The sequence below is a fragment of the Varanus komodoensis genome, unplaced genomic scaffold (genome assembly GCF_004798865.1).
Source record: "Varanus komodoensis strain SLA01 unplaced genomic scaffold, ASM479886v1 scaffold132, whole genome shotgun sequence".
NCBI lineage: Eukaryota > Metazoa > Chordata > Lepidosauria > Squamata > Varanidae > Varanus > Varanus komodoensis.
The window spans coordinates 73,944-90,251 of NW_025335381.1; the positions used below are offsets into that span (position 1 = coordinate 73,944).

The following is a 16,308-nucleotide window of genomic DNA, read 5'->3' on the forward strand; positions in this document are numbered from 1 at the left end:
GGCCGCGCCGCCCGCCCGCCCGCGCTCCGCCGCTCACGCGCCTCCGTCTCCGCGGCAGCGGGCGCCGGCTCGGCCATGTTCAGCTGGGTAAGCCGCGACGCGCGGCGCCGCAAGGAGCCCGAGCTGTTCCGCACCGTGTCCGAGGGGCTGAAGCAGCTGTACGCCGGCAAGCTGCTGCCGCTGGAGGAGCACTACCGCTTCCACGACTTCCACTCGCCCGCGCTGGAGCCGGCCGACTGGGAGAGCAAGCCCATGGTGCTGCTGGTGGGCCAGTACAGCACGGGCAAGACCACCTTCATCCGGCACCTGCTGGAGCAGGACTTCCCCGGCATGCGCATCGGGCCCGAGCCCACCACCGACTCCTTCATCGCCGTCATGGGCGGCGGCAGCGAGGGCGTCATCCCGGGCAACGCGCTGGTGGTGGACCCGCGGCGCCCGTTCCGCAAGCTCAACGCCTTCGGCAACGCCTTCCTCAACAGGTAGGTGCCGGGGCAGCGGCGGGAGGGAAGCGGCGCCCCCCCGCCCGGCCGAGTTTCCTTGGCGGGCGCTCCCACCCGTCCTGGGGCTTCGATCCAGCGCCCTGCCCTCGCCCCGGAGGAGGAGGCAGCGGCGGAGGGGGGCTGCGGATCGGGGCTTTGGGGGCACGGCCCCGATCCATGTCCGCACAGCCCCGGACAGAAGGGCGAGGACCTCTGAGGAGCTGCAGTCGGTCAGCCCAAGCGCTTCTGCCCTGCGTGGTCTGGCTGAGTATTGGAAGGCCCATGTGCCTCATCCTGCCCAGTTTCATCCTCCCAGCAACCCAGCCTCAAGTTTGATTTGCTGTTGAACCACGGGTTGTCTCCGAAATAGGGGTTAATGTGTTGCCTGGATACAAACCAGAGTTGGGTACACACAAACAGCGCACAGTCCGCTGCCCACCAACGAAGTCCTCCTGGTGAACAAGCCATGGCTTGTTCGCTGGATTTGGACAGCACCGGAACCCCCACACTGAATCCTTGAGTGTGATCTAACGTGTGCGTGTGATTGATCTGCTCAGGGGCTTTCCGTGGCCATGTAGGGATTTGAACCCGGGTCTCCCCTGGTCGTCATAAGAGTTGCAGTGTTAAAGTTACGGGGACTTTCCGTTCCTCGCTGCATCCCAGGTGCTTGTGGGTGATTTTGTGAGAAAAGGACCGGCTCGGGTGCCAACGCCGGAGCTGGGGTCCCTCCGAGGCCCGCCTGGGGTCAGATCTTCGCGTCCCGGCATCTCCGCCTGGCTCACCGCATTCCGGAGCTTTGCCTCTGGGGTGCCAAAGCAGCCCCCGACAAACCCACTCGCCCTCCCAGTCTTAACTGGGTGCCGCAGAGTGTTGCTCCACCAGCGGTGCCTTGCATCCGCCCTGGGCTTCCTTGGCTCGATCGGGTACCCAGTCAGTTCACTGTTTGGGGTGGTGTTCTTTGACCCTGGAAGAGAAGCGCAGCATCACAAAAGGGGTTTTTTTAGCCATCCGGGAAACCACAGTCCAAGCCACGTAGGGGATGCGTGATTTCTCACCATTTATTGGGCTGCCGGCTACGGTCATCTTCTTCTCTCAAAGCTCTTAATCTATTGATGATGGTTATTAATTTTTATTTCCCTGCCACCTAAGAACTATTCTTTTGGGGCAGTTTAAAGCAGCCCAGAAAATACAGTAGCATAAAGTATAAGAACAATAAAAGCCTTGTAAAAAGTACACTCAAAAATTAACAAGACCAAACTTAAAAAGCTACATTTACGTCCACAAATTGTATCATCAGATCTGTTACGCCGCTGACGTAATGCCCCAGTGTGTTGTTAAAACCAGCTGCCTTGTCATGAGCCGGCACAGAAGGAATGGCAGAGTTGGGGCCGGGCCAGCCGCAGGGTGGAGCTCGTTCCACCTGTAGGCAGGGGTCACCGCTCAAAAGCCTCCCCCAAATCGAGGGCAGGACCCAGAGTTTGATTGCAGAGCCTGGTGGCAGCAAAGAGTGCTTGATTTGGGCTGGGAAGGCCACACTCGTGGCCCAGTTTGTGAGCCAACTGGGGAGCGACCAGAGCGTGTCGACGCTCCCATCCACGAGCAGGAGGAATTGGCAGGTTCGGAGATGGACGCATGGTTTAGGAAGGAGCCTGGCGCCCATGGTGTGGCGGGCCGTTTGAGGCTCTGCTACCGCTGCTTCTCTGCTTGAGATCCTCAGCCTGAACTTGGGGAGGGGGCAGGATTGTACGGTGCACAAAATGAGCCGGCAGCCAAAAGTCCACGCTCCCGGCCTCCATTGACCGTGTCTTGAGGCAGCCGGAATCCCTTTTCGGGACGGGGAAAAGGGCCCGCGGAGGGAGGGTCAAAGTGGCAGTTGAGCAGATTCTACTCGGGGAGTTAGAGGAGTGTCCACTGCCCTAGTTAATGTTATACACCAGACGGCATCATGGACTTTCTCCTTCCCACATCCCCTTCCACGTACACAGACGTGTAACCTGGCCGTGTCCTGCGTGTGTTTGCGGAGTTCCAAGTGCCGCTTCTTTGCTGTTGGGGTAGAGGAAGAAGTTTGAATTGCACTTCCTGAGTGTGTAGCTTGAAGTTGGAAAGTCCCCTCCCCGCCCCCAATTCTGTGGGGCTGTGCAGGTCTGGTATAGGGCGTGAGAGGCAGTTTGCATACTGCCTGTCTGCAAGCCCAGGGGACCGCCTTCCTTGGACTTCCCAGAACTGGCCCCTGTGTTGTCCAGCACAGGATGGTGGTGGTGCTGTTGTGGTTTGTCCACATGCCACAGAACAGCTGAGGATTCTGGGTTCTGATTTACCTGGTTCTTTCATCTCATGGGGCCGAACAAAGCAGAAGTCTCCGGGAAGCAAGACTTACGGTTGCTTTTCTGCTCTGACTGGAAGCCTTCAAGGGGTTTTCTTGTCTGGAAGTGCTGAGGGGGTTGAGATTCTGACCTAGAGCCACAATTCCTGTCTCCCCGATGGATTTGAATCCTATACGTTTTCTCTCTGCCTCTGTCCGAGGTTTGGAACTGGGTCCATGTGCCTTCAGTTTGGCCGGGTGAGACCCTGTATTTGCCGCACTTCCACTGGTGAGATGGTCCATCTTGGATCTTGAAGGGATAAGGAGGTTGATGCTTGTCTGGTTTCGTTCTGAGTTTTCCCTCGCCTTGCAGTCCAGTCCTACCTTCTAGCCAGATCTCGCAGGGTTTGCAGCCCTTCTGGGATCGTGGTGGCTAGACGGGCTGGGGAAGGGCTTGGGGGCCCTTCCTGCCTTACCCTGTGGGCTTGTCTTCGACTCCCTTCAGTGACAGTCCCGTCGCCATGTGGATACCCTGAAGCAAAAGGCGTGAGTCCAGAAATTGCAACCCGCGTTCAGCTTCTTGCAGGCTCAGTGGAAGGAACAGGAATCTGAATTGGTGCGGGCTGGAGCGAGGGCTGCTTTGGCCGGGCCCTGCTTGCTTGTGGGGCGAGCCCCCGAGCAAATTCCCCAAAGGATGACACTGTTGCTCTCCTCCTTTGCTTGCTCCGGCACTCCCAAGATCTGAAAGGCAAAATATGTGTGTTATGTTGGGTAAGAATTTTTCACAAATATTTTTGCCACTTGATGTGGGGGGAACTAAATCACAGTGGAGTTTAAATGTCACTTTACATAAAATATTAGTGGGAATACTCCTTAAATATTTAACAATAACAGGTATTTCCATTTACACGTTTAAGGCAAAAAAAGGAATGGTGATACACAAATTATTTTGAGCCACTTAAACTCTGTGTAATATGTTGGCAACTCTGCTTCTATTTTAACTGGGTGTATCATTCGTGCTCTGCGTGGGGACAGTTTTAGTTTTGCTTTCATGACCGGTGGGCTCCATTTCACAGCAACAGATCTCAACAACATGAATAGTCCCTCCTGGAGTCATAGAGTTGGAAGGGACCATGCGCTCCCCTGTCTAGTCAATGCAAGACACGAAGTTTGAGCAGCAACTTTGAAAACATCAGTTAAACTTTATTATTATTATTATTACTGTTATTAACTTGAGCAATACCGGGTGGGGTGGGGCGTCCTGGGCAATTCCTCTGTCTCCATGCTGGCTCCCAGCCTTGCTAAACCCTCTCGCTTGGCTTCCTCATTGCAGGTTCATGTGTGCCCAGTTACCCAACCCAGTTCTGGACAGCATCAGTATAATTGACACGCCTGGCATCTTGTCTGGAGAGAAGCAGCGGATAAGCAGAGGTAATTTGTGGATGGTGGCGATGAGTCGCTCGAGCGTCTTTGCAACTTGCATCCTGGCTTTCTGAAGAAAAATCAGCCCAGTTTCCAAAAGCTGGGTTAAGGCAGTTCTCAGAAAAGGGAAAAGGCCATTCACTAAATTGGAAGTATGCATCAAGGCGAAAATGTCAAGTTCTTCTGAAGTTAAAAGCTGTCAGGAAAGCCGGCTGGGTCTTGCAAGCGACCTGGGAACAGAATTTCAGAGCTGGGGCCACCACCGTTGAAGCCCCGGCTTCAGGGGGTGGGGCGCTCCCAGAGGAGGCAGCCCCTGCGCCTGGCAAGTGGGCGGTGCATGTCTGCGTTCCCCAGGTACGTGGGTCGCAGGCCCTATAAGTGGTTGAGGCCGGATGCCGTGCTGGAAGCGTACCGCAAACGGGTGACGGCTCTGGAGTTGGCCCTGGGGTTTCCAGCGCATGGTGTCGCCATTCCGCATTTGGTGGTTCCCACGGGGTCCTCCAAGGCATTGCGCGCTAGTCCAGAGTGGACTCTTCCGATTGCGGAAGCTGCAGGGGTGCGGGTGACCTGTGGCCAGGCTGTTTTGGCCCCAGGAGCAGTCCAGCAAGGCAGGGTCCTTGGGTGACTGCGTGGCAGGGTTGCATAGCTGGTCAAGAGCTCTTGTCGCGGGGGGGTGTCAGGGCACGGGTCTGGCAGGATCAGACCTGCGCCGAACTATATCGCGCAGGTGCCTCGGGCAAGCTGCTGGGAAGGAGGAGAGGTGTCCGGTCGCTGGGGCCCCTGTTTCTGTCCTGGGGGGCCCTTCCACGACATCAGCAGCACTGAAAGCAGTGCAGAGATCTAAGGACTGATCAGGTCATGTCCTTTCGCACTTGCACCAGGTCTTTCGTCAGGTAACGGAGGCAGCTTCCAGCGCCCAAGTTCGCGCGGAGGTCCGATGAAAGGTGATCTGCTTGGGGGCACAGAACCGCACCCCCCTGGCCCCAGAACCTCCTTTCTCCCATTCCGCAAGCTAAGAATGCATCTGCTAAGGTCCAGTTTTGAGCAGGAGGCATTTTAGCTACACTGGCCTCGTGTCTTGGGGGTGTCGGTGCCCTGCTCCCTTTGCCTTGGCCTGCCCAGGGCTGGAATGAGGCCTCGGAGAGCAGCTCCGAAATGGAGTTGAGCGGCCTGCCCGAAAGGGGAAGATCTGTCACCGGCCAGGGCTCGAGGGTCCAGGGGGGCTGCTGGGGCTCGGCTGCAGGCTCCGCCTTGGCTCATTCCCTCTTGCCCGCATGGATCTACATTCCCGCCCGTGGGCACTAAAGCTAGGAGCAGAGCGGATTCCAGCGATGCCCTGCTGGTCTCTGCGCATTCCATACTGGCTGTGAAAGGAACTGTTCCCATGCCTGGGAGGGGCAGAGAAGAACTGCCTGGGGTGTTTTTCTCCAGGCCTTGGGCCTCCTGTCCTGCCCCCTCCAGAGGAAGCGTCTCCTCTCCGAGCTGAACTTTCCAGGCGTGGCCCAGAAATATGCAGTTGGCACAGCAAAGCTCTCGTGGAGCCGCTGCTCCTGGGCTTCTCTGTGTCTCTGCCAGGCACCCCTGCGCCAGGAAGGGATTGCGTTCGGGTGGTCAGGAGCGCGGGTCTCGGACAGGAGGAGGTGTCTCGTGGGGCTGCGAGCGAGCCGTCATGGATGGCGGCTAAAAATAGCCGCCTTCCCGTGTCTTGGGCCGTCTCTCCCTTCTCTCCTGCCCGGCCTTGGGACACACCCTGTTCAGCCGGCCTGCCCATCCCCATCCCTACCCGCCCTCCCCCTCCCCTCCCCTCCCCTCCCTTTTCCAGGAAAGGCTCTGCCTTCGGACAAATTCTTTCCCCCATTGCCCAAAAAGGATGTGGAAGCGAGGCCTGGCCCGAGTTCCACCAGCCTTGCCTTCCCCGAGAGTTAATGACGGCACTTCCGTGTTCCCGGGATGCTGGGATGGAAGGGAAATCTTTTCGCACTGCCGCCCTCGCGGCCAAAATCCCACCCTCTTCCGCCCTTCTGCCTGGCCACTCGCAGGAAATTCTGTGGATCAGTGATAAGAGGTTGCCCGGCCGCAGCCGGCGAGAAATCAGGATGCGGGGCCGAAGCTCCGCTTAGCGCTTTCTCACCCGCACGGGTGCAAAAGAGCCCGCTTTAGCTCTTAGTTTGGTTTAATGGGAAGCTGGCGGGGCGGGGGGAGCTGTGGGTTGGGGGCCATGCATGTTGGGTTAATAGACCTCCCCCGATTCCTGGAGCAGCAAAGGAGGGGCTGGCTGCTGTTCTTTTTCCTGGGATTTCCCTCGTGTTTTGGATTTTAACTCCACTCCTCGGTCAGAGATGCTCCGAGTTGCAGGGCACTAGATGGATGCTTCAGACTGGAAGCTCTGTTCCTCCAAACAGTGAAAAACCCACGTCATAAGTGTTGAAAAAATAAACAAATGCAGATCGCAGTGCCCTGAGGGCGATGCTGGGGTGAAGGAAGTGCGGATGGGACCTCTTGCGTGAATTTCCCAGACCTGACATTGCCGAAAAGCATTTCTCCTTTGTTCTAGCAAATTGTGAAATTCTGCAGAATTTGGTAAGGCCTCTCACTTTCTGTAAGGTCAAGGGATGTAAAGTAGAACTGCCTGGTCTTGGTGTTTTGGCTCAAAATATCAAAAAGAGTTTGGACAAATATCAAAACAGTTTGGGCCGTCTTTTGGCTCACCTTCTAAAACGCGACCAAGTTTACGGGGTGGATCTTCTCAGAGTTTGTCTTCGAGGAGAATGCGTTTAGCTAAGTGTGCCTGCACTTGTATGTGGCTTGTGGCTTGTGGGTGACAGATCGGTGTGTGCGGTTGTTCTGAAAAGCAGCGAGTTCAGAGCGTTGGTTGAATTTTGAGTTGGTCGTGAATCCTGGTTTGCTGGGAGCTGTGGATTGTTTGTGGGTGGTTTGTCAGCATGGCTGGGCTGACAAAAGGCAGCATTTTGAACTTCAGCAAGAAAGCACAATTGCATAAAGGGTCAACTTGTGCGTAGGGAAGCACACGCCTTTGTGCCATGGCTCCTCCAGCCTGCAAGATTTAACACGCCAAAAGCTTTCCATGTCATTATACTGTCCCCCACCCTCCTGGACCAGTCCCAAAGGCGCGCTGCAGGGAAAGACCAGCTGAGCCCAGTGGGACTGGATTCTGTGGAAACGCGTGCAGGATTCTGCTGCCAACGGCCGGCAAATGCAACAGAAGTGAAATTCTGTGGATCAGTGATAAGAGGTTGCCCGGCCGCAGCCGGCGAGAAATCAGGATGCGGGGCCGAAGCTCCGCTTAGCGCTTTCTCACCCGCACGGGTGCAAAAGAGCCCGCTTTAGCTCTTAGTTTGGTTTAATGGGAAGCTGGCGGGGCGGGGGGAGCTGTGGGTTGGGGGCCATGCATGTTGGGTTAATAGACCTCCCCCGATTCCTGGAGCAGCAAAGGAGGGGCTGGCTGCTGTTCTTTTTCCTGGGATTTCCCTCGTGTTTTGGATTTTAACTCCACTCCTCGGTCAGAGATGCTCCGAGTTGCAGGGCACTAGATGGATGCTTCAGACTGGAAGCTCTGTTCCTCCAAACAGTGAAAAACCCACGTCATAAGTGTTGAAAAAATAAACAAATGCAGATCGCAGTGCCCTGAGGGCGATGCTGGGGTGAAGGAAGTGCGGATGGGACCTCTTGCGTGAATTTCCCAGACCTGACATTGCCGAAAAGCATTTCTCCTTTGTTCTAGCAAATTGTGAAATTCTGCAGAATTTGGTAAGGCCTCTCACTTTCTGTAAGGTCAAGGGATGTAAAGTAGAACTGCCTGGTCTTGGTGTTTTGGCTCAAAATATCAAAAAGAGTTTGGACAAATATCAAAACAGTTTGGGCCGTCTTTTGGCTCACCTTCTAAAACGCGACCAAGTTTACGGGGTGGATCTTCTCAGAGTTTGTCTTCGAGGAGAATGCGTTTAGCTAAGTGTGCCTGCACTTGTATGTGGCTTGTGGCTTGTGGGTGACAGATCGGTGTGTGCGGTTGTTCTGAAAAGCAGCGAGTTCAGAGCGTTGGTTGAATTTTGAGTTGGTCGTGAATCCTGGTTTGCTGGGAGCTGTGGATTGTTTGTGGGTGGTTTGTCAGCATGGCTGGGCTGACAAAAGGCAGCATTTTGAACTTCAGCAAGAAAGCACAATTGCATAAAGGGTCAACTTGTGCGTAGGGAAGCACACGCCTTTGTGCCATGGCTCCTCCAGCCTGCAAGATTTAACACGCCAAAAGCTTTCCATGTCATTATACTGTCCCCCACCCTCCTGGACCAGTCCCAAAGGCGCGCTGCAGGGAAAGACCAGCTGAGCCCAGTGGGACTGGATTCTGTGGAAACGCGTGCAGGATTCTGCTGCCAACGGCCGGCAAATGCAACAGAAGTGCGTGCTTTGCTTGACAATGACTTTGAAAGATGTCTCTTGGATTGATTTTTTTTGCTCTACAAAGATTCTGTTACATTGCTGGTGAACCCAAGGCCCGCGTGCCACAGCGGGCACGCAGAGCCCTCTCTGTCAGCACGCAAGCCAAGGCGCCCCGGCATCGCCCCGGCAACCGAGCATCGGATGACACTGTACATAGGGGCCATGCGCATGCTCAGAAAGGAGTAGCGGCACCAGGTGATGACGTCACGAGGGTAGGGTGAGGGTTAGGAAAACGAGGTGCCCTGGCATGGTTTTGATGGTTGGAACGTGTTTAGAAGGGGCAGAAAAGTTGAGATGCGCAGAACAAGCTGCTCAAGGGGGGCTTTTTCAAAATCGCCCTCTTTGCAGTGGAACTTGCACCCTGTCGTAGGGTTAGGGGTGGGCCCCAGGGTAGGGTGAAGGCAGCGGTGGTGAACCTATGGCACATGTGCCACTGGGGCTCGCAGCGCCCTCTCTGTCGGCAGGCAAGCCAAGGCGCCCCAGTGTTTCAGCGCGGTGTTGACTGTGTGCGACACCTACGTGGGTTCTGGGTGGCCGTTGGGGCACTCGGCCTCCAGCCGTTCGCCATCCCTGTTCTGGGGGGAACCTGCGACCGCGGCTCCCCTCCCCGGCCCCTGGCTCTGCAAAGCCGGCCTTCCCGCGCCGGGAATTTTTTGCCTCTGTCGCCTCGCTTTCCTCTCCTGCACGGGGCTGAGGAGTGGCCCTCTCTGTGGAGCGGGCACTCCGGGAGCTGTCCAGTTTTGTTGTCCACCTTTTCCGAAGCACCTTGGAAAGAATGCGGCACGCCCGGATTCCTCCTGGCCGGCGCCGGTGATGCAAGTGCCGCTGCGGCCGAGCGGCTGACTCACAGGAAGCCGCATGTGCGGCGCCACCGCCCCTCGCCCAAGAGTCGAGCCCCCACTCTTTCCACACCTCGTCCATCAGGATGTTGGAGCTGGCCTTGGGCCGGCTGAGGAGGCGTTGGGAAGTGGAAAGCGTGCGGCTCGGCTTGCCTGGGTAGAGTGCCTGTGTCCACGTACAGAGTGCCTTTGCAGGCAGCCGTGTGGAGCCCCACCTTTGCCACCTAGCCCCCCCGACAGGCGCATCGCATGCGGGCTGGGACGAAGCGGTCGGATGCAGCATCGCACGGGGCACTGAGAGCTGGTGCTCTTGCAGGTATCAGGCTGAGCTTTTCCAGAACCGCTCGGAGAAGTCGGGGATTTGATCCCGGGAAAGGAAGCACTCCCCCCCCTTCCCGACCCTTCTCCTTGACTTGGAAAAGGACCTCAGGCGTGAGCCCCAAACCATAGGTTGTTTTGTTAAGCTACAGAGCTGGTGGGCAAGCGTCGTCGTGTATTTTTAAGTGCCTTTCTGCATGCCAATATGGAATGGTGCCGAGGCATTTGGGATCGGGGACAGAGCCGTAGAAGGAAAAGAGAAATCAGCCAGAACAGCAGAGACCCTGGCCGAAATAACCCCTGGTCCAGCATGGCGTGCGAACCAAGCCACTCAGGAGCAGAAATGGGAGCGGAGGAGTTTTGTGGCCTGGATCTGCATAGCAAGCCACTGTCCTGCGGGGGCCGAGAGACCCGCGATGCTGCCGGGGCGGTTTTGCCCCCTGCGGCCGGGCTCACCAGCTTCTCCCTGTGGGAAAGGACTGACCCCCATCTGACCTCCGCCCGCAAGTGCTTTGGCCTCCGGCAGAGGTCCTCCTTGGCCAGCCCTTTGGCGGCTTGCTCTGCTTGCCGGATCTCCAAGAAGGCCCCTTTCGCCCTCCTCGTGCTTTGCAAGGACCGGGCGGCCCCCGTTTTCTAAACCCTCCGGCGTCTAGGTAAGATGGGGGCCGGTGGAGTGCCCCCCCCCCCCGTCCTGCCCGTCTCCCTTCGCAGACTGCTGGAATGGCTCGAATTTTGCCTCACTGAGTGGTGTTCTACATCAGCATCGTCTTTTTTACTTTCTTGAATTTGAAAATGCATTGCATTTCCTCTCATGGGCTCCAGTGACCCTTCATGGGTTCCCCGCACCCTCCCCCAGGACAGGGAAAAGTGTGGCATGTAACTGTGAAGGCCACAGAACGCACAATTTCCTCTTGCCCATTTGCAGTATTTCTCTGCAAGGTTGTGAAGACGTTGCAGGAGGAAAACAGGAAACATTTGTTGTCCTGCGATGAAACCAAGTGGATGCATTTAAAACGTTTGTATCCCTTTGCCCTCTGCAGCGTCTCAGGGTGGAGGTGGCACCGAGTGGCCCCGGGGATCTCTTCCTGCGGCTCTGCAGAGCCCGTGGACGGGGGCCACTCGGGAGCTCTGGGCCGAAGCGGAAGGGCAGAACTGGGCACCAGGGCAGCATCCCGGAAGCAGGTGCTCCGAGGCCGCCAGGCCTGGCAGGGGATTTCGGGGGCCGTGGGCCGTGGCGCCTCACCTCCTCCTCTTATGTCAGCAGCAATGAAAGGGAGGCTTGCTTCTCCAGCCTTCCCACTGCTGAAATGGAAGGGGCTGGGGAAGGACGTGGGGCAAGAAGCAAGAAGTCCCCGCGTTGCTGCTGACTCAGCTTCCCGTTTATTCAAAAGTGCATGTTAAAAGCACAAAGAGTGACGCAAACTCTCTGCTCCGTGTGCGGCGCACAGCGCATCTCCGGGGCTGAGTTGCGCCCCAGGCTATGTGTCTTCGTGGCCACTGCAGCTGGGTAGGGCTTGGAATGGCAGGGCCGGGATCCGGGCGCCGGGCCCACGCGTCTGCTGGTGCTTGAGTGTGTGCGAGAGGGACAGCGAGAGCGAGCGAGCGAGCACGTCCGGACAGCCGTCGCACCCCCACGTGACGCTGAGCCCCGCTGAGTGTGGGTTGCTGTTGAACCATGGGTGGCGGCGGCATTGTCCTAGCCCAGCTAACAGGCCACGGCTTGCCAGTGACGGGCGACCTGTGAAGGGAACCCAGCGGTTCCGGCTGGTGTGCTTAGTGGCTCGCTCGCCACGGTTGGTTCAGGCCCCTTGCGTCAGCGGTCCACGGTTCAGCAAGCGCCTAGTCTGGGTTATAGTGTTGTCTGACCGCAGTTGCGCTAACAAACCATGGTTTAAGTCTGAACAGCCTCTGGTTCCTCGCCGTGGGTGCTCTGCACGGGTTCCTGGTAGCGAACAAACCGTGGCTTATTCAAGTGGCTTGGTTCAGGTGATAAGCCACGTTTCAGAAACACCCTGTGGTACCGTGGCAGCCGGCCCTTAACCCTGGAGTGTGGCTGCTGTGGTGCCTGGATCTCGTGTGTGGCAGGCAGGTTTGTCCCCCGGGCGTGCGAGCTGGCTCTTTGTGGCAGAAGAAATTTTATTTTTTTTTATTTTTTTTATTTATTTCCAATTTATATCCTGCCTTTTTCCTACAAAGGGCTCAAGGCAGCTTACATCGTCTCTCCTCCTCCATCTTCTCCCCACAACAACAACCCTGTGAGGTAGGTTGGGCTGAGAGTCTGTGACTGGCCCAAAGTCACCCAGCTGGCTCCATGGCCGAGCGGGGACTCGAACCCGGATCGCCTGAGTCCCAGTCCCATGCTCTTAACCACTACACCACACTGGCTCTCCTGATTTCTCTTTTCTGGCAAAATTCTCGTGCCTCAAAAGCCTCTCAAAGCACTTCTCAGGCTGAAAAGCAAAACCGCAGGTGGGGAAAGAGGGAAGTTGAGGGCTCTGCCCGGAAGTGCGAGAACAGAGGGGTCCTGCTGAGCAAAAGCACCTTCCTGCTCTCCTTTTGGGGGGCTTGCAAGACGCCCCCTGCGGACGCCGCTTGTGGGGGAACCTGGAAGCAAGCGGTGGAGATGCGGGAGAAGAGCCGGTTGGCGGGGCACAGGCTTCGTCTGCCAGCTCCCTCCGCCTTCCCCCCCCCCCCGAGTTTCTCTGCACGCTCACTGTAGCTGGAAGAAAATGCGTCTTGTCAGCTCCTTGGCTCGGTCTGGGATTGGAACCGGCGGCGGGCTGGGCTGGGCCGGGCCGTGGGGGGGCTCGTTTTGGCCCAAGGGCTGCATTCCACCTCAGAGGAGTCCTTGGCCGGCAAAGCCAAAGGCCAACGAGGCCGGAGAAAACAGTGATGCTGCATAATTTAGCGCCCCGCTGTCCCCAAAAGCAGCGAGACTGTAGAGAAGAATCCCAGGCTTCTACAGGGGGGAAGGAATCCTGTGAAAGGAAGGAAACCACAGGGGAAGGCGGCACCCGCTTCTCCCTGCGAGGTGGGCTTGGCTTGACCCTCCCTGGCTTGTGGTTTTGTATCCATGAGCAGCTCGACACTAACCACTCCACCACTCTGTCTGGCTGCGCAAGCCAAGTTTTTGGTGGCTGGGGAGGGTCCCTCCCTCTGTCTGGAAAAGGGGCAGCCCAGCGGCCTTGGGGCTCAGCTGGGAGGAGCCAAACCTTGGGAGCAGGTAGCTTGGGAAACTTTCCACACCCCGCCTGGAGGGGGACGGGACAGGATGGGGGGCTCTGCAGGGCTCTGTCCAGTGACGCTGCCTCCGTCTCCCACAGGGTACGACTTCGCGGCCGTCCTGGAGTGGTTCGCGGAGCGGGTGGACCGCATCATCCTGCTCTTCGATGCCCACAAGCTGGACATCTCGGACGAGTTCTCGGAGGTGATCAAGGCCCTGAAGAACCACGAGGACAAGATCCGGGTGGTGCTGAACAAGGCGGACCAGATCGAGACGCAGCAGCTCATGCGGGTCTACGGCGCCCTCATGTGGTCGCTGGGCAAGATCATCAACACGCCCGAGGTGGTGCGGGTCTACATCGGCTCCTTCTGGTCGCACCCGCTGCTCATCGCGGACAACCGGAAGCTCTTCGAGGCCGAGGAGCAGGACCTCTTCCGGGACATCCAGTCCCTGCCCCGCAATGCCGCCCTCCGGAAGCTCAACGACCTCATCAAGAGGGCCAGGCTTGCCAAGGTCAGCCTCTCCCGGGGAACTTCTGCCTGCCTGCCTGGCCGGCCGGATGGACGGATTTCTGAGCCGCCGCATTTACCGGCCGGGGAGCCCCAGTCCGGCCTGGTGGAGAGGGAGCAGGGTTTATTCAAGCCGCAGGGCTCCTTCAAGGGGGAAAAAGCAGGACAGGGGTGAGATGACCATCCTGCAGCTCTCCCTCTTGCGAGCAGCGCGGAGCCCCTTGCCCGGCCCTGGGCCTGGCTTCCTCCTTGTGGCCGTGAGGCCCCGGGAGCCGCGTGGCCGGCCATCGCTCAGCGTGCTCTCCCCCCTGCCCAGGTCCACGCCTACATCATCAGCTCCCTGAAGAAGGAGATGCCCAACGTCTTCGGCAAGGAGAGCAAGAAGAAGGAGCTGGTGAGCAACCTGGGCGAGATCTACCTCAAGATCGAGCGGGAGCACCAAATCTCCCCGGGGGACTTCCCCAACCTCCGTAAGATGCAGGTATGGATCCCGCAGAACGGGGGCGACACTCGCGCTCGGCCGTGAGGCTGGGGAGGGGCCTGGCGATGGGGGCGCTTGGGCCTCGTCTCCCCACTGCGCTCCCTGCAGTTCTGAGTCTGGCGAGAGCCGGGGGTCCCGAGAGGTGTGCCGCCCCAATCCTCCACGAGTCCTCTGGTTTTGTGGGGACTTTGGGGGATGTGTGCGGTGGGACCCTCCCCCAGCCCCGCCACGGCCTACCTGCCCAGACCTGGACACAGTATTCCAGCCGAGGTCTGACTGGTGAGGAGCATAGGGAAATGATACTTCTCGCGATTTGGAAGTCATGCTTCTGCTAGTGCCTCCCAAAGTATCGTTTGCCCTTTTGGCGGCTGCATCGTACTGTTGGCTCACGCCCAGCCTGTTGCCCGCAATGACCCCGAGACCACCTCCTCCTCCCGTCCCGTCGAGCCACGCGATCCCCGTCCTGTACCGACGCGCCTGGTTGCGAGGCGCCGCTGTTTCCGTGCGGCCCGGTGTAACGCCGCCCACTGCGCCCCGTTGCCTCTCCAGGAGCAGCTGCTGTCCCAGGACTTCAGCAAGTTCCAGCCCCTGAAGACGAAGCTCCTGGACGCGGTGGACGACATGCTGGCGAAAGACATCGCGCAGCTGATGGTGCTGGTGCGGCAGGAGGAGTCGCAGATGCCGGCGCAGGTGGTGAAGGGCGGCGCCTTCGAGGGCACCATGAACGGCCCCTTCGGGCACGGCTACGGCGAGGGCGCGGGCGAGGGCATCGACGACGCAGAGTGGGTGGTGAGCAGGGACAAGCCCACCTACGACGAGATCTTCTGCACGCTCTCGCCCGTCAACGGCAAGATCACGGGGGCCAGCGCCAAGAAGGAGATGGTCAAGTCCAAGCTGCCCAACACGGTGCTGGGCAAGATCTGGAAGCTGGCCGACGTGGACCGGGACGGGCTGCTGGACGAGGAGGAATTCGCGCTGGCCAACCACCTCATCAAGGTCAAGCTGGAGGGGCACGAGCTGCCGGCCGAGCTGCCCCCACACCTGGTGCCGCCCTCCAAGCGGAGGCACGAATGACCCCCCACCCCACCGGGGCTGCTCTCGCTCGGACGGCCGGACGGCCCCCGCGGGGCGGACTAGAGGCCCCCACGCTTTCCCGGAGGAAGGGAGCTCATGCGCAATAAAGTATTTTTGGAGGAATGTTCAATGCACCCCAGCTCTGATTTTGAGGCAAGCGCCTGGTGGGGGGAGAGTCGACCCTCTGGACGCGGGGGGGCAGGGGGGCCGCCCCTTCTCCTCCCAACATCGCCTGTCTTCCTTTCTGCGTGTCCCAGTTCCTGGCTGGATTGGGGGGGGCCTCCCCGCCTCACTCCCACTGTGATTGGCGCTGCTCTGGGGCGGTCTCAGGGGTCTCCGTGGCTCGAGGGGGCCCGAAGCCGGGACCACGCATTGACTGCAGCCCTCCATCAGCGGTCTTGTCTGGGCTCGTGGCCCTTTCCCGACCGGATCCCACTGATTCGTGGGCGGCCCCCCTCGGGGAGGAGCCCCGGAGCCGGACGGGCGTCTCTCCCGGCCCCTGCTGTCCCCGCCCTCCTTCCCGCCCCTGTGCTGGGCATGCCTCACCTTAAGAGGCCTCTGTGTGGCTCGAGGACTCGCTCGCTGGAGGGGAGGCCCGGTGCCTGCAGGTGACGCGACACGAGGGCAGAGCCTGTCCCTGAGCTTCAGAGCCGTGTTTCTGAACCGTGCGCCCGTCAGCCCCTCCGTTCAAGGCTGGCGATTTGCTGGAAAGGCCGAAATGGACAGTGGACAGACAGACGGTGGCCCTGGCAGCTGTGACGGAGAACTGCGGGCGGAGGAGTCGGGCGAACATGTGACCGGGGCGCCCTCCTGGGCGCTGTGCAGCTGCTGCTCCTGCCTGGGCCGGCCCTGGTGCTGCGCACGCTGCGCTGGAAGAGGCGCCAGGATCTCTGGCTGGCTGACGGCGCCGCGGCGTGCAGGGGCCGGGGACAAGGCGGACTTGGTGCTGCTGGGGGGCTGCTGGAGAGCCCGGGCCTGGAATGGGTTCACGAGTCCTCGCCCTGGGGCAGAAAAGGCGGAGCGGAAGCGCTCGCATTTTTCTCTGTGCCTGAGCTGAGTGAAGGAAGGCGGATCGCTGCCAGCCGGAAGACGCTCTCGGTGCCGCTAAAACCTGGGAGGGGCCCGAGAGTCTGCCTGGTCGTGTGGGTGGAAGCGCTGTGATATATTCCTCCGGTGGCGCAGCATTAAAGTTGCCGTTGGTTCCAA

At 58.9% G+C, this 16,308-nt stretch overlaps 1 protein-coding gene across 1 annotated transcript; it reads left to right on the plus strand.

The window, feature by feature from the left end:
* Positions 1-51: 51 nt before the first annotated feature.
* Positions 52-16,308, plus strand: EHD1 (EH domain containing 1). The gene is made up of 5 exons (XM_044422644.1): positions 52-479; positions 4,115-4,212; positions 13,139-13,551; positions 13,864-14,028; positions 14,578-16,308. The coding sequence occupies exons 1-5, from the start codon at positions 76-78 to the stop codon at positions 15,100-15,102; spliced, it is 1,605 nt and encodes a 534-aa protein (XP_044278579.1). The 5' UTR covers positions 52-75; the 3' UTR covers positions 15,103-16,308.